This window comes from Rhea americana, unplaced genomic scaffold (assembly GCF_003343005.1).
Source record: "Rhea americana isolate MKP2758 unplaced genomic scaffold, rheAme1 scaffold_10, whole genome shotgun sequence".
Classification (NCBI taxonomy): Eukaryota; Metazoa; Chordata; class Aves; order Rheiformes; family Rheidae; genus Rhea; species Rhea americana.
The window spans coordinates 2,893,345-2,911,399 of record NW_028185039.1 but is presented as its reverse complement, the minus strand read 5'-3'; the positions used below and the strand labels follow the sequence as shown (position 1 = coordinate 2,911,399).

The following is an 18,055-nucleotide window of genomic DNA, read 5'->3' as shown; positions in this document are numbered from 1 at the left end:
GATTTTTAAATGTTTTAGGACAATCAAGTTCATRATTTTTTAGGAGGGTGCACTACCATTTAGTTCTATGTTATGTCAGGGAGAATTACATGCAAACAAGGCTAACCCTGCAGGAGAACAGTACTTATTCCCAAATGAATAACAGCCTGAGCCACTGCCTGGGGTGGCGGGGAACACACAGAAAAATGAAATTAGAGAGACCATACTATCACAGCAGTAACGTACTGACTGCCTTGCATCCAGATCGGCTGGGTTATGTAGATATCTGGGCTTAAAAGGTTGGGATCTACCCTTTGTTTAAGACTTAATTTTCTGCATTAAGATATTCTTGTAAGGGAACAGCCATGGTTTGTTTAAACTCGGGAGATAAAAAGCAGATGGTATTGATTAGCTAATTAGTAATATTTTCTGCAGCTTATCAGCTGCACTGATATGTGTRAAGTTTACAAAAGCTGGAGATGAATCTTTTAATCTTTGCTTTATTGAAGAAATTGAGTTTTTAAAATCTGGAAGGGAGGGGAAGCTGTAAATAAATGTTTAATTTTCTGTCCAACAGAATATCTYGTGTTAATCTCTATGATAATCTCTCCCCCTGGATGTATATTCAGGACTGATTTCTCCATTTTTGAGGGGAGTACATACAACAAGGTTGCAGCTCTCCTAGCACTCTTGTCCGGATTACCTGCTGTGTTGTGTAACTTGCACAGGGTTTTGGCTCTCTTCTATTCCTTCCCTTTTATTGCGGAGAGAAACCACACCGTTGTTTTATCCCAGGTTCACTTCTAGCTTTTCCTGCAGAGCCATGGCAACCACAGCAGCCAAAGTGACTGCTAATTTGAGTGCTCTGTAGCAGAACTTCGGCGAAGCCCTCTCCGTGACCGTTACTATTACAGCACTGGGTGGTGTTTCGGGCAGGGCATCACTGGGGAATTGGAGGCCACTCTGACCTCCAGTTATRTTGGATACAGAGATTTTCTGTTGGACAGAAAATTAAACGTTTCTTTACAGCTTTCCCTCCCTTCCAGATTTTGAAAACTCAGTTTCTTCAAMAAACCAAAGTGAAATTCATCTCCAGCTTTTGCAGACTTTATGCATGTCAGTGCAGCTGATAAACTGCAGAAAATATTACGAGTTAGCTAATCCAGTTGGGCTGGATACAACCAAATATCTTGATGTTCTTCCTGTGATTGCATTTGTTCCTCAGTGAGGGCAATAGAGAGAGCACTTTGCCAATATGGTGATAAAAAGAAGACTGAGAAGGGATGTCCACCTTTCAAACCCTGCCAACTGAATATCAAAATCTTTATATGAAGATCTGAGTCACGAGACCCATCCCGTTTCCTCAAAGAGCTGGACGCAGAGAAGGGCCATGGGCAGGTGGCAGCAGTCCCTGGCAGCCCYGCTCTTCGTGGCAGGAGCGAACGCGAGCGGGCCGCCCGCAGAGCTGGCTACCCGCCGAGCGCGGTAGTTCTGGCTTCCTGCCACTGCTCCAGAGATCTGAGCCCTGCACCACCCCAAAGCCTTTCAAGTTACAAGATCGTCGCCTAGAAATTGCATTTTAATTGCCAGTGTGTAACATGTGAGACAAGAGCTGGCCACCATTGCAGAGGAAAATGAAAAAGGGTTGGGAAATTGTGTTTCTCCTTACGGGGAACTGTCCTCTTTTGCAGATGCTCTTCAGAACAGCTTTGCAATGCTTACACAACACTTTTAAGACTTTGAAATAGGGTATAATGCAAGCTTAGATTGGGCCTAAACTTTCAGATGCTCAACTGCATGAGGATGCTCTGCATCCAAAAGCTGGCAGGAGTGGAAATTGCCTGAAGTGAGGCAGAGATTTGCTCTTCTGTTACACAGAGAGCACTTGCTATTTTTAGTGGAGTTTAGTGTTCAAGCTTCAGCCTTTCTATTCTGTCAGGATGACATTTTTTTATTGGTTCTTAAACTGAAGAAACAACAAATTCTGCATCCTCTCTGGAATACGGTCTCGTTAATAGTCTTTGAAACATGACATGTGTCGTGGCCATCAAACTGCAATGATCCCATTTCTTCTGAAATGAGAAAAACATGTCACTTTTGGCTCTAAGTAATACAAAGGAAGAGTCATATTTTAGATAGTAGCTGCATGACTGCCAAAGATGAAAGAAAAATGTTATTACTTCTGAAAATCTCATAATTACAGTTAATGATAATTTAATGAAATGACATTGTCTTCACTGCTATCACTAATGAAATGTTTGAGAGTGATAAAATAGATCTTGTTAAATAGAGCAAGAGTCTTGAGTGGAATAGCTCTGTGACAGCAGCCTGCACACACAAGTCTTGAAATCCAGTTTTTTTGTTACAGTTGTTAAAAAAAAGAAGATAAAATGAGGGCTACATGGCAAATAATGTATACATGAGTATTTAAAGGCCTCCATTAAGCAAACAGTATTGAACTCCTGAGTAACATGCTGATGACTGAGTATTGCTCCTTAGAAATGCTAACCCTTCATTATAACACTTTTGCTGTTTTTCTTTGCAGACAAACCAGAGAACAAGAAACCCCGCCTGACTTTTTTTATTTCTCAGACTATGAAAGACATAATGCAGAAATAGCAGCATTCCATTTGGACAGGCAAGTAAAATGGATTTGCATTAAAGGAAAAAGTAGAAATATTGTGATAAGCTTCTTGCACTTGGCCAGCCCTGTAACTGAATTACTTTTAAAAAAGGAGGAGAATGGAACAAAGGTGGGCAAACTCCATGAATAAGTGAAATGGAAGATGATGAAAGGGTAGATTAATAATTAGGAAATAAAACTTGCTCTGGAAATGAGAAACTTGGCAATAACTAATTCTCAAAAAGAAAGAAAAATTATATTGAAGAGAAGCTGAGAAATGAATTTCCCCTGTGATCTGCATAAGGAGAGGACCYATCTCGTGAGGAATACGCAGCATAAGGACAATGGAGCTCACCCCAATTAGTTCCAGGGCATGCAAATATGAGCGAGGCATTGAGAATCATGAGAATAATCAGAGGGAAATGAATAGGAGGGAAGGAGAGTTCAGGTTTCACAGCTAAGAGCTGGTACCATCCCATACAAAGAGTGTATTTAGGCCACAAGTTATTAGGAAGGAGAGGACGCTGATGGTCATCCTGTCTTCCTACATCCCCCAAGCRGAGTTAGTGCACAGAGCATTGGATGCCCCAAGAACAGATATGGGCTGGAGTTCCCTCAGCATACCCATATTAGGAGTGGGAATCGATAATTAGGAATTATTAATAGTATGGCTAGAAACTGTGGCATTTCATGGGCTGAGTTAGAGCTGAAGCTCCCTCYGCACCCTCAGGTGCCAAGAAACATTCTTCCTAAAGTTTGAAGTTTTGATCTACAGGTTATTTGGGATTTGTATAGCACTGTTGCCTTCTGGTTTGATGATTAGGATCAAAGGGCTTGCCAGTGGGCATCACAGGGTAGATTTGTCATTAGAAATCATCGTGGTCAAAGCTTTAAGGGGCCTTCTATATTATATGATTGTTGACCTTGGTGTTGCTCTCTTTTACTTTACATTTTCTTATTGCCAGTTTAAGGAGATGGTGTTGTAGGAGAAAATATTGATAGAGTTTCTGCAGGAAGGTACACTAAATACTCGCATGCTAAGCAGGGAAAGTAGTTGCTATCAAAGATAGAAAAATCTTACCAGCAGACAATAAACAAAGAAATCCTACCTATGGGGAAGCTTTGTAAGGAGACTTCGCCCTATTCCTGTATGTAATAGCACTGCTTCACAGACAGCTTAGTATAATCTACTGAAGAGGAGGAGTTTGCGGTAGAGAAAGGCCCTTTACCAGCCTTTGCCCCAAGGAAAATTTTTACTCTCAGGGAGGTATTGTTTAGGCTGGTATACAAGGAGAGGAGCAGAACAAGATAAATCAAAGAAATCTATCAGGAAAAAGAAAACGCTCATTTTTAGATCTATTATCTGTTTTTCTATGAAAGAGAGAGGCTGAAACCCCATTACTCAGGTCACTTATAAAATGCATTTTGCTCACCAATTTTYAACAATCCTGCATTCGTACAAGGTCAAAACCGAGTCTCTACTGTCTCTCATTTCTGGAATTTTTTGTCGCTTGATATTTTTTATGGAACATTGTGTCCCCATATTCTTCTGAATATTGTGTCTGCTCCGTACGATGCTGGTAAGCCAGAGCTGATCGCATTCAAGACATATTTTGTAGTATATTATACAAAGGATTATCCAGTTTAAAGTCAATGGACTTTTTACTCTTTAAAGGCCACAGATAAATGATGATGTCTTCAGACATCATGTGCCTTCCTAGTACTTATCACTATCATTATATTTTAACCCTCTACATAAACTCTCTCTTTTCTTTCTCTACCAGGATCCTGGATTTCCGTCGTGTCCCCCCTGTTGCAGGCAGACTGGTTAACATGACCAGAGAAATACGAGATGTTACTCGTGACAAGAAACTGTGGAGAACGTTTTTCATCTCACCAGGTAGGCTCAGAAATGCCACTGTACTCTTTCTATGCCACTCAACACATATTTAAGGAAAGGACGTCTAGATTGTTTAATTGCTCAAGTATTTAATAGACCTGTCTTCTGTACCTTTGAATAAAAATAAGTGTGGAGACATAGTCTACAAAAAAGGCTTTATYGTTTTGAATTGAGTGCCTTTCCTTTTGACAGATTATCCACAGGGAYGGGCTTTTATGTTCATGGAAGCAAAGAATTCAACAAATGCTTTATGTAAAGCAATTTCTAAAGCAATTTCTTCTGTTGCTTTCAGTTTACCCAAAACCTTATTACTTAGCCCATTAGTTATTTAAACTTCTTTTCTAGCACTAAGTGATCAGTCAGTTCTKTTGGTCAGATGCATTTATTTCTGGTTTTTCACTGGAGGACTGAAACCTAATTTTGTATGAGTCACATTCCTCAGTGTTTACTGTAAGAAGCAAATAGATGGGTGGCATCTCTTGCTTCCAGCTGAAACCTACCCCTTTGCAGAGGCTGGGGTAGAAGTGCCTTAAATGATCTGAGACCTCAATTTTGCTTTTAGTATTGGTCTCAGGAACAATTATTATTCTTGATTTCTATGAATATTCACTCGTTCACAACATCTGGTGGCCCCAACTGGGAGCCCAGCTCCACAGGGTAGGCATTGTACAAACCTGGGGTAAAACCAGACTCTGCTCGCCAGAGTATACAGCCAAAATAGGACAGGCAGAGTGGAAGAAGGATGGAAGAAGGATCATCTGGGGTGCTGAAACAGAGAAATTAAGGCTCTGAATCAAGGCACTAGAAAAACCACACTTAAATACATTCTTAGAGAAAGACTATGTAGGGAAACATTCAATTTAAAGCATGTGGGTATGTTCCAGTGAGCTTAATTCATATTATTTCAGCTGTGTGCAACTGTGCTTTGCTGAACTCAGGCTGTGTCTTGTACAGGCAGGAAATCTGGAGCAGAAATCTCCCGAGATCCGTGAGTGGTTCTGTGTGATTGGTCAAAAGCTGTTTATCCCAGATCCCTAAAGTCACAGTCCAATGACTAAATCGGTTTCTCACAACTTAAACTGTAATTCCTTGCTGTTAGTTAGAAACTGGAGCTCTTTCAYTGCAGAGCTCTCTCTCTTAAAATGTTTATTGATGATCACAAAACTGTAACAAACTTATTGTTATGGCTGTATTTTTAGCTTAATATTTGTGTTCTTTTAGCTTAATATTTATGTTCAGCTCTACAGGACAGTTTAGCAGACAGTGATTTAGTCCAGTAACTTCGCTTGTACAATACATTACATAATTACAAGAGGTTTCAGCTTACCTCATGTTATGAGTGCTCCGTTTTTACACCTACCACTGACAGTGTTCACAAAATATGATGTGCAGGCATTTCATGTGCTCCAGTTAGGCACTTGCCTCGCTCTCTTTCTCCCTCTCTGTCTCTCTACATTTTTTTTTTTTTTTTGGTTGGTTGGTTTATAGGTAAACAGTTACACATGAAAAATGACAAAACTTGTGACTGTTAATGTACATAACGTATTTTGATTTGTTTGAAATATAAACCATTTTATTCTCATTTTATCAAAGAAGATACGGATTAGTAGGCTTGCTTACTTCTTATTCTTTGCAGGTTATATATCAAGGYTTAAGGGGGGAACTTCAGTGCTTTCCGAGAATCACAAAACTGCACTCAAGTATCACGCAGCCTATGGCAACAAGAGCAAGGGATTGCAGAGTTAAGGCTGCATTTAGGATAAAGATCTTTATCTTGTCATTATGAAATTTCAGGCAACTAAGGAAGGCTCCAAGCATAATCCTTTATGCAAGTTTATTTAGAGGAATCGGATAAATTCAATTAAAATATTTGATTAGCTATGAGTCAGGCTTTTCTGGAGAATAAAGCACTTAGGCAATTAATTTTTCTTTCAGTTTTACATTTCTGAAACCAATATACTCTGCTTAAATGGTGTTGGTTAGTTGTCAGAGTTCCTTTCTACAACTCCCTTGTTAATTAGTCAGATTCTCATTAACATGTGCCCAACCTCCATCTTGTATTTCATGCTGACCTTAAGAGGCAGGCATTAATTAATGCTTAATGAAAAAGTAATAAAGAGCCTAAATTAAGCATTTAGAAACAAATTCACAAACCTAACAGGCAACTCAAGAAGCAAATTAAGGACAGAAATGGAAGACGATTTGGAAAAACTGCTACCCTTGGATATGGTGGGCATGGTATGCACAAGAGCTTTTGGGTGTGTAGGGCTGTGTGTCCCTGCGCAGCACCTGCATGCACCCCTCCCCTGTGCAATGCTTGTGCACCAGGGACGATGCAATATGTGCAGGTTTGTGCCTTTCAGAACAGCGAGCAGAAACACAGGCCTTGCGGGGCAGTGCCCAGGAGGGCATCGATGAGCATTGCCTGGCAGGAGACAGGTAACCGCCCCTGCTCCCTTCCTGTGGGGTATCCCACCATTGGCTGCAGGGTGCTGGGGTGCACACTGGTGTCACGAAGTGATGGTGCTGTGTGGTCCTCGCAGAGGGAACCCGTGTTATGGCATTGCTGGTGATAAGTTATCATCAGCATGTTGGGTAAACATGATTTTGGACTGTGACAGATGCAGCATAGGCTAGTTCACGAGTGAAGAGCATGAGGAAGACTGGCAGAGGCTGCCTTGTCTCCTCTGGCAAGTTGAAGGCTGAAGGACTGCAAGGCAATTGGTTTTAAGCGGGTTACAGAGGTAAAGAACTGTGGTACTTGCAAGAGGCAGTTTGTGCCYGCACAGAGCCACCAAAGCCCCTCTGGGACACCCTTCTAGGTGGACATGCCTCTGTTTCTCTATAGCAGTGCAYRGAGACAAGTTATGGTCCTTGGGACACATACAGCCTCTCCTGACAAGTCCCTCTCTATGCACCTATATATATATATATATGTGTGTGTGTGTATTTATGTGTATATATATACACACATGTGTGTATAGCTCCCAAAATTAAGCAAGTGCTAAATGGCATTCATTCTATACAGCTCTTCTGCTCAGGCTTGCAGACTACCATCTGCAGAGGAGACCCTGGCTAATCCTCAGAGGGTAAATGTTGATATGTTCTTCAGTAATGAGGCATCCACTGTTGAGATGTGTCCAGAAAAACCTCACTGCATTTTTCTGGCTGGGTCATTTCCCAGAGTCTTGTCCCACAAAACATTGAAATAAGGCCCTCTTAATGTCAGCAAGTTGCAGATAGGTGTTTTTCCACAGCACACTTCAGAGCAGCATTTGTTTTTTCCATTGGAAAGTATAAGTGACTGAGATGAGACAAGACTAGGGTCAGTCAATACATTAGGCTGCATTCAGAGAGAAAGCAGATTGCAGAAAAGTGCACTTCCAGGCAATTTGGACTAAACATGAGAAATGGAATTAGGTCAGTAATTATTTAAATTAATTTTACATCCTTTGCAGTAGGGCAGACAGCAGTAGCCCTGCTACTCTTACAAATGAATGGTAATTTGCTAGAAAAAGAGATGTATTAATGATGCCAGCCTTTGTTTTGGAAGTAATTGAGGCAGCAGCTTAAGGAAATCAATGTTACACAGCTAGCAAGCACTATGTTTTTGTTCATATTTTGTTCCAAGGGATGATGGATCCTTTTTTCCTCCAGCAAACAATAGGAAACCTGAGTTAGCTATTATTTTGAGCAGGTAAATGAAAGATCTTTTCATTCATTGCTTTCGTAAATATTCAGAATTCTTTCCAGTGTTTCAACTGCACAGGGTTGCTGAATATTTGCTATTAACAGTCATGCAAATTKCAATACAAAAATTGCTCTCCCAAGCAATTTACATTAAGGCATCTACAGTTGTGCCTTTTCCCCCTAAGAAGAATTATTGTTCAAGTACCTGGATGGTGCGCATAAAATTTATAGATAAGACACTCAGTGCTTCTTAATTGTTATAATTAATTCCAAATTTTTCCTCTTATTTTTACCTTAGAAAGGCTGGACCCTGCTCTTGGCATGGGATTYCCAGTGAAGCACTGCGTACGTGTCTCTATCTAGATGTTTTTCCCCCTAAGCATCTACTGATGTTTCCAAGAGGCTTTCTATTCCATCCCTAAGTCTTAAATGAGAATTATATTTCTTTTTGTGTCACTACTTTTCTTGTACAGTTTTAAGAGAAATCTTAAGAATGAATGTGTTTTCTCTTCCTCCGAGGTGCTGTATATAAGAATTAGGGTAGATATAATCAAGACACCCATTCTGTATCAAAACAGTTAATTTCTTTAATAATTAAACCTGAGGTCCAGCACCCAAGAGACAGCCTTCCTCCACCATTGAGCCAGACAGAAGCCAGAGAGAGGGCAGACATACAACAGGGATGAACCTGGAGAAAGTTATCAACTGTCAGAAAAAGCTTTGCTCTCAAAAATAACTTCTCACCAAGAAATACACTTGCAGCTTTAGCCCAGGTTTGCTGTCCTAATGACAGGATGTGTCCTCCTGTTGCTCTGAGGATTAGACTCCTGGGGAGGTCAGATGGGGCCTTGTATTAAAATCAACAGCCAGAGGAGCCCAGGTGGAGCAGAGATTAACGGGCAGCACACCCACTAGTTATGCCACTCTCTGCAGCAACGACTGTGATCCCTGCAATAGCCCCCAAGCTTTCCTGAAGATATATCTGGATGCAAATGTGTGATTACTGTCAGATGATTAGTCCCAGTTGCTGTCCTTAACAATACAGAGCACAGTTTCATTGTTCCCAAAGTTAAATTCAGAAGCAAACCTATTAAACACAGTATTTATCTTCCTGCTGTGCAAAATGCTGTGTTTAATATAATCCTTTTTTTTTTCCCCTCCAAAGGTCAGATTTACATACTATGCAGCAGAGGCTATGATAGTACAAGAGTGGTATTGCCATGCCTTTTGCTCTTTACAAAACTGTTACAGCTCTAGACAACCAACCATCAGCTTCCTGCAACTAGGTGGAAGTCAATTCCTATAAACCCTCAAAGATAAATTCTCCAAGCCATGAAGATAAATCTCAGAAGGGTACCTACCTCCACAAATGAGCAGGTGATGATGACACAGCCAAATTAAAGCATATGCCTAACTGCAGTTTCAAATAACTAGAAACAAGTCCTCACCACAGAGTAAGGGAAGATCCTATCTTTCAAGGGAGCAGGCACAGAGGAAATAARGATATCCTTATATCTCCTAACTCTTTGCTAGCCTGCAGCCAGGAGCATCATCTGTGTGTGATTTCTTGTAAATCACCCCCTGTGGCAGCCTGGAGCCCCTTAAAATACTTTCTCGGCAATCATTTCTTTTAAAGGTCACAGATGTTTCTCCTCAGCTTTTATTGGCTGAGCATATTCCAGCCTTCTTAATGACCCAGTATGATATTCCTGTTTCTAAACCATCTGCAGCTTGCAGTACTGCCCACAGGTGCTTGGACAACCTCTCACTTTCATCCTGAATTATGGAAGACATTCACATGGAGGCATGAAATTCCCCTGGTCTTGCCAGGATGATCAAAGACTAAGTTAAGGCATCCATGTTAGCCCTGTGAAAGCTGTGCCAAATCCATTGCTATGATAGTACTTTTGAAAAGAAAATTCATAAGAAATTATAGACTGCAGGGCCATGATCTCGTGACTTATATTAAATTGGGTTTATCTAGACTTTGACTGTACACTTAATTTTAGACTAATGAAATAAGTGAGTATGAAGAATGCCCATTGAGATGGTTACAAGGCTGGAGCGTATGGCATACAGAAGTGGAGGAATTTTGATCTATTTGAGTGGAGAAGAGAAGATAATCCCGATCTGACTCTGAAGTTAGCCCTGGCTGGAAGGAGCAGGTTAGACTAGAGATCTCCAGAGGTTCTTTTCAACCCAGGTTTTCCTATGATTCTATTATTGTTCTTTGCCTATGGAATTTGTAAGAAGTTTTCCAAAAATCCAGATTCAGAGAGATATGAATTACAACAATACTTAAAATTTGATTGGAATTGCTGTTTACAAGCTAATAGTCATATCATGTGATGAAAAGGATCAAAACTGAGGCTGAGGTGACTATAGGAAATAATCAGGCCAAGTGGCTAATTGGCCATTTTTTAGCCAGCGTGAGGTCTCAAGCTACTATTCCTTTAATTAAAGTGTTAAGGGACTAATTATATCTGTCAGGAAAATCTTTTAAAATGCTTTCAAGAAACCGTAGTCTGCATGATAAAACATTTTTAATAAATAAAAATGGAAGTACAGACTTGCTGAGTGCTCCCTTTCTTCCCTTTGTAATTTCTGCTCTTCATTTTCTGTTCCCTCAAGTACTTTCAATAAATGCCAACAAGGTTTTTGACCGCAAGGTGACTGTTTCTGGACTGAATCAGAAAGTACGTAGCCAGTATGAACCAACGCTGAGAATGTAAATATATAGTTCAAGTGGGAACTTGATAGACTGGTGGCCTTAATGAGTTAATCACAGTAGAGGGATTTGCGTAATTTATGCCTAACATGAAGTGATCATAGTTAAACAGATAAATCTGGTGACCATTGGTGGAGGCTTGGAAAAGAGTAACTCRGACAAGTGATCGAGTAATAACACAGCAGCCTTACAATCTGATTATCTGACACAATTCCAGGAGAAACAGTCTGTCCCTYGTTAACAGAGTTCATTAATACTGTCATAACCATCGTAAGAGTTTTCTGTTCCTCCGCCTTCTCCTGCTCCTCCTTCACCAGTGGTAGCGTGTCGGCCTTTTCCTCCATTCCTTCTGTTTTCACCATAGCAGTGGGGCCAGTCTTTCTCGCCGTCTTCCTCGCTCACCGTCTGGCGTGCCGTGCACGGTGCACACGCGTGCCGTACCATCTCCAGCGGGGCGCTTTGCCCGCCCTGGGTTGGATTGTGCCGCGAGGGGCAACAGCACAGAGATACGGAGCGCGGCTTGCTGCAGGGCAGCGCTGAGATGAAAAATAACTAGCTCACCTTTCAGAGCAGCGTCGTCTTCGGCAGCAGGCCAGCAAGGAGATGTGCGTTAAAATCACCTCCATCTATTTAGCAGCCCCCCAGGCTCATTTGTATTGATTCTACCCAAAGAGAGAGAGTCRCTCTGAAGCGATAGTCTAATGTAGAGGACTTGTGGGGAATTAGGAAGTTCTGTAACTTCTCAGCAGTGTGTATTACCACATGAAAAAGACACAGCTTTCCTCTACTGCCATTTTGTATGTGTAAATCGGCTGTGGAAGGTGTTGTGGCACACCAGCAATAAGATCAACTTTATGCTCCTATTCTTGTTCATAATGCACTGTTGGTGGGTRTGCAGGGATGAGCTACTCTCTTCTGCCTAGAATAAATTCACTTGGGAATGGAGTTGTTCCTTGTAAAGAACTAGGATATTCCTGTTGTTTCAGAAATATATGATGGCAGTTTTGGGGAGATTTTAAAGTAATATACACTTTAAAATATGGTTATGCTGCTGCTGCCGGGTTGTTCTTCTATGGTTGTTGAAATAATGTGATGCATGCAGGAGGAAATTTGTGTTTAGGATGTATGCTGAAAGAGTTAGATCTGTGATACTTCCACCTTCCGCAAGCACATCTACATTTGCTTGCATGATAAATAATTCTCCATAGTAAAACTGCCAGTTCTTCTCATACAAGAAAGTAAATGAGTAAAATGTTTTCTGTTTTTAAAGGAAATGAGCCAGGATTTTGAAAAGTGACTTAATTTTGGTCATGCTCTGTTGTTCAGCTGTGTGATTTGGGGCTCCAGCTGTCCTAGTTCAAATGGAGTAATAAATATATCTCAAAGAATGTATCAGTGTGGGAAGCTGAAAGGGAAAAGGAAAGACTAAAAAGCGCCATTTTTATTTTGGGGTTCTGGAATATAAATAAAATGGAAATAGTCATAGAGAGTTTAGTGTAGGGTATGATCCCAGCCACTGAAATAAATTGGTATTTTTAATGGCTGCAGTGAATGAAAACTGTGTGAGGTAGCAGTGGGTTTTGTGTCAGGATTTTATTTCTGCTCATATTCCTTCAGTGTTTTGTTTTTGTTTTTTTTTTTTTTTTTAATGAGTTCTTGAACAATAATTTAAGAGAAGATTTTAAAACTCTTTTCCTTTATTTGCCAGCTAACAACATCTGCTTCTATGGCGAATGCTCGTACTACTGCTCAACTGAGCATGCCCTGTGTGGGAAACCAGATCAGATTGAAGGGTCTCTAGCTGCTTTCCTACCTGATTTGTCTTTAGCTAAAAGGAAAACCTGGAGAAATCCTTGGAGACGGTCCTACCACAAGCGCAAGAAAGCAGAGTGAGTAGTGGTGAGCAAAGGGTTTGCCAACTGCAATGCAAAATAGAGTAAACGGTACTTCAGTCACTGCCCGTTCCTCATCTTAAGCATTAGCTTATGAGAGCATTTGCATGTTGCCAGAGTTCCAGCTCCCAGAAGGGGATAGATACTTAGAACTGCAGGGAACTCCAGATTATGGTCCTGAACCCAAAATGACATTTAGGGTCATAACATCCTTGYGGGCTAGATGCCTGTAACAGCTTTTGATAGGATGCAACAGTTCCTTCCTATCAGAGAGAGCGATTCAGTGCTATCAACAGCCTAAACAAGTGTCAAGTGTTTGCACTGCATGAATGATGGTACAGCTGGTCTCCTACATCTTGGATCTATTAGCCAGATAGTTTTCAGTCTCATGATTTTCTTCCTTTTTCAGCCAGAATCTTTTATCAGAGTTCCTTGTATTGCTAGAAGCAGTATAAAGAGTTTGCTGTCTCCACCTGACCCTGCCCTTAGTCTAATGAAATACAGCTAGATCTTTGCAAAATAACAAAATTATTTTACGTAACCTTTCTATGTCACATAAAATATCAAAATATTGGCTTTTTCAGATGGGAAGTTGATCCAGATTATTGCGAAGAGGTTAAACAAACACCCCCATATAACAGTGGGACCAGAATCCTGGATATAATGGATATGACAATTTTTGATTTCCTAATGGGTATGTTTCATCTCTTTCAAAAATTAAATGCAACATTTAATTTGAATAAGAACTGCTTCTTTCTACACTGCTTTGCATAGTTCAGCAATTTGCTGAAGCATGGTTGAAGCTGCKTTTACTGTACGTGCCATTCTGGATGATTATGACAAAATGCAGATTTATATGGTTATGTATTTCTATCAGTGCAGATTAAAAGAACAAAGATGAACACAAATACACAGTGATGAACACAGGTCATGCTAGTCTCCTTCACAACAGCCAAGGGCTTCACAGTTTGCTTTACAATGAATGCTTTGCCATCGTAACGTGTGTTCCTACACATACAGGCAAAGACTGGCCATAACTGGCACATTGTTGTCAATTTGCAGTAGTATTCACTGCTGCTTGCTCTATAAAGTGTCAGAGAGAAAGAAGAGAAGTTGATTTATAATGATGGCAACTGTGTTATGTATCAGGAACAGTGTTTTCTGCTTGTGTGGCCTGATCAACGTAAAATAATTATTTATGACTAAGTAATGGCAACTAGTTCCCAGCTAACTCAGTAGTTAACGCTGAGACATTCTCATATGAAACTTATTCTGCTTCAATCAATGTACCTAAAGGTGCCAACATACATATTTAATCTTCAGGCACAGGCCAGCACAGACATACCATCCTCAGCCATTTCTGCTACTAAGATTTCGCAATAGACTGTGCAGCAGGAGAGGTCAGTTCACAGCTCAGGAGCCATATGTGGCATCTGCAAATGGCTCGAGCACCCAACCACACAGGCAAAATGCGTAGCTTGGCACCAAGACATTGGCACACAATGACCTTAAAATGCAGATCACACGTCTGCTTGCCAGAGGTGCCCAAGGAGCAGCTGTTCAGCTGGTACCACTACAATAGTATCCTAACCCATATGTTAGAACTATAGTATTGTGTTGGCTTTTGAAGCTGCCAGAAATTTGAACAAATTTCTTAACGAGAGAAAAACAGAATGTTTGATTGCTGTTCCAAATGTTTAATAAAATGTTAGTGAAGTCATACGGATTAGCATGCCTGCTTGAAAGATGCATTTTCCTCATCTAACTGTGGTTTCCCTAAGCTAAGCTTCACAGCCRGCACCAGTAATATTGCTGCTTGGCAAGCTATGCCAGCTGAGAAGTGGAGCATCAGCACTGGCTTTCACTGAAGAAACTCTGCTGGCTCAGAACTGGGCTACCTCGTGGATAACTGAGCTCTCTAAGCACTTGGGATGCCATCCTGCTAGATTGGGGTTTCCCTTAATGTACTTCAGGAGAGGTTGCTGGGAGGGCAAGAAGGTCCATTTTTATCTCCTTGTTGGTCCTCTAGAGCTGGAGTATGACATATTACAGAGAACTTGAAAAACTCATTTCTCTGAAAGGGTCTGATGATAGGACATGAAAAGGAGGTGTTTGGGGTTACTCTGGRACTAATCTTAAGGAAAAATCTTAGCATAAAAGCCCTCCTCCWATATTGCACACCTTGGGATTCTCACAGTAGAGAACAAGCTCAAAGATGGACTCAAGCAGGAGAGCCTGGGAAGGGAGAGCACGGCACTGCCCAACCACCACCATGTTTRGAGGAACACTATGGTTCTTWCTGAACCTGAGCTGATGTGTTGTCTGCTGGCCTGGACACTCAGCAGCAAACCTGACTAAAAACTGTGCTTTCTGTTCATAGGTAACATGGATCGACATCACTACGAAACCTTTGAAAAGTTTGGAAATGAAACATTTATTATCCATTTAGATAATGGAAGAGGGTAAGTATATTTAATGATCTTTCTGAACAATGATACAATTCTGGCCAAGCTAATTACTTAATAGTAGCCCTTTTGAGATARTTTATAAATTATAGGATGCAAAAATTATTACCAGCTTTTCATATAATAAGACAGTATTGAAAGYCTCAAGTGGCAACAAAAGTCTGTGCTAGATGCTATTCAGACATAGATTTGCCTCATCCATACCTCAGAGTTTGAGGTGAATCGTTTGGCAAAGAATGGTACAAAAGAAATATTTTTATCTTCACTTTACCAAAAAAAAAAAGAAAGAAAAAAAAAGAAAAAAAGAAAAAAAAAGAAAGAAACCCACCAATACTCTGTAATTTATTCAAARTAAGTGGCTGAACTTAGAGTCCAGATTTGCTCTGCTCCAGTCCAATTAAGCAGAACAGATTCCACTATGAATTTTTGCTTTCATTTCCTGAACTGAAAACAAACGTGTGCAAGTTAGTCTTTAAAATAGCCTTTGCCATATTCTTGTTCTTACCTTTAAATAGGTTTGGAAAATATTCCCACGACGAACTTTCCATATTGGTGCCTTTAAACCAGTGCTGCAGGTATGTTTCATTTCCGTGTTTGTTTCCAATTCGATGCTGCTGTTTCCACCAGCAGGACTGAAATTCTCAGTGAGCCTTTTACTGCGTACCCACCTCGTAGCACAGAGGGAAGGAAATGTCACGATCCTGCTTAGTGAGCCTGGCCTAACCTAGCCCTGAGTGCTGGGACTAACATGCTTAAGCGCTTTGCTGAGATCAAGCCCTCACAAAAGAGCATGCCTGTAAGCTGCAGCGTGAGAGGCGTTATTAAGATTTTGCTTTATTAAGGCAAAATGTACATCCCATTGATGGCAAGTGGCAAAACTGTTCCGCGCTTGTTCCAATGCTTCCTGGGAGATTTTCTTCAGTGCCCATGGCCAAGACTTTCAGCAATGTTCAGTGTTTCAGCTCTGCATCCTTCGTGCCAGGGCCATCTCTGCAGCTCCCTAGGCAGGAGGGATCAGACACTGAGCATCTCCCACCTCTGTGGGACGAACGCGAGCACAGGAGCTCCAGCGCGGTCCGTAGCGGTGCCTTGCCTGGACCACCAGCGTGAAGGCTCTCTGCACTTCACTGCATAGCTGTGCTCTGAAACTGCTCCATCTCTAAGGACATCWCTAGTTAGGTAAAAACTCGTTAGCAATACGACACTGCCAATTTGTTGCCATTTCAGCTAAGAAGGTTTTTACACTGCTATCGGGATGCTGAATATAATCCTTTTAGCCCCACTGAAGTAAGTACTGAAAATACTGATTTGCGTTTTCTTCTCTTTCGTAGAATAAGGAAGTCTACCTATCTGCGATTACAGCTGTTAGCCAAGGAGGAGTACAAACTCAGCCTCTTGATGAAGGAGTCTTTGCTAAAGGATAAAATAGCGCCCATTCTCTACCAGCCTCACTTGGAGGCCATGGACAGGCGGCTACGGATCGTTCTCAAGGCTGTTAGCGACTGTATAGAAAAGGATGGTTACGACAACGTGGTTGAAAATGACTTTAACACTGATGTTAACACTGTTACAACCGAGAGGTAGTAAAATCATGAAATCGCAAGACTATGTTTTTACCAGCCAAGTAAAGAAGATTCAAAAAGGAAAAAAAAAAGAAAAAGGAAAAAAAAAAAAAAAAAGAAGTCTTGCAAAAGACTGTATATGCCACTTTGTGAATTCAGTGAATTCAGAAATGAGATATAATTGTTCCAAAAGTAGGTAAAGTGTAGACTCTGCAAAGGATTAGTTCATTAAGATAAATAAGTCTAATGTGATGCTTTTCATTAGTACCTAAAAGAGATTATGAAAAGATTCAGAATATGTTCAGATCACTGACAGACAACAGTCTGATAGCAAACCACCTCCTGTCCTTTTTGTATAGAAAGGAGGCCTTTACTTAATATTTTGTATTTATATATGGTATATCTACAAAATCCAGACCTACCTACCAAATTTAACTAAAGAGGGACAGCATAGTTTTGTGACTCACACTTTATTTGTGGTGACAGTCCACTTAGCATTGTGTTAACCCTTTAAGTGCTYTAATTCACTGTATCTTATTTAAATTGAATGCTTTTTTTCAGCTACTCAGCATTTAAAGGGTTAAGGCATTACAAACTTTTAAAAGCAAAAAGAAATAATAATAATAAATACCGTGGTTACCAGAAGGGAATTTCATTAACTGTTCATTGACAGGAATACTTGAATGTTGGTTTTACAAAGTGATGTAAAATGACAAGTTGTACTATTTATCCATAAGGAGGTAGCAGCTCTTATCTTTCTAGACTATCATAGCTGAGCTGCTACTTTTCAACTTTGCTTTTGATAGTTTTGTGTAAATATATACATATATGGGTAAAAAGCTGCTTTCAGCAGCTCTAGGCTTACTTTTGCAGCATTTTTGTGGAATTGTTTGCAACGTGGTAAAAGTGCAATAAAGATATGGCAAAATGTGTAGCCATCATGTCTAAATGGATTCATTTTTCATTGCAAAGCTTGTTCAGAGAAAAGCTATATACAGCAGCCAAATGTTTCAGAAGTAGTTGTTTAAATTGTCACCCCATTTTGCAGCAATAGAAAATAGAGCTAAAGCTCAAAAGAGAATTGCTGATTAACATACAACTCTGACAAGGACCATGGTGTTGAAAATGGCTAAGCTTTCTTATGAAAACACTGTTTTGACTGTCATTTCAGCATGTCTTCCTCTTGCAATTGTAGCTGTAGAAACAAGCTGTATAG

At 40.5% G+C, this 18,055-nt stretch overlaps 1 protein-coding gene across 1 annotated transcript in view; it reads left to right on the top strand.

The window, feature by feature from the left end:
• FAM20C (FAM20C golgi associated secretory pathway kinase) overlaps positions 1-17,773 on the top strand; it is a gene marked incomplete at its 5' end in the record, with an annotated part of 56,225 nt that extends 38,452 nt beyond the window's left edge. Inside the window, 7 exons of the mRNA XM_085300510.1 lie at positions 2,525-2,617; positions 4,387-4,502; positions 12,629-12,809; positions 13,397-13,506; positions 15,193-15,274; positions 15,793-15,852; positions 16,609-17,773. Of these exons, the coding sequence (XP_085156636.1) occupies positions 2,525-2,617; positions 4,387-4,502; positions 12,629-12,809; positions 13,397-13,506; positions 15,193-15,274; positions 15,793-15,852; positions 16,609-16,861 (895 nt within the window). The remainder of the gene's footprint in view (positions 1-2,524; positions 2,618-4,386; positions 4,503-12,628; positions 12,810-13,396; positions 13,507-15,192; positions 15,275-15,792; positions 15,853-16,608) is intronic.
• Between the last annotated feature and the right edge of the window lie 282 nt (positions 17,774-18,055).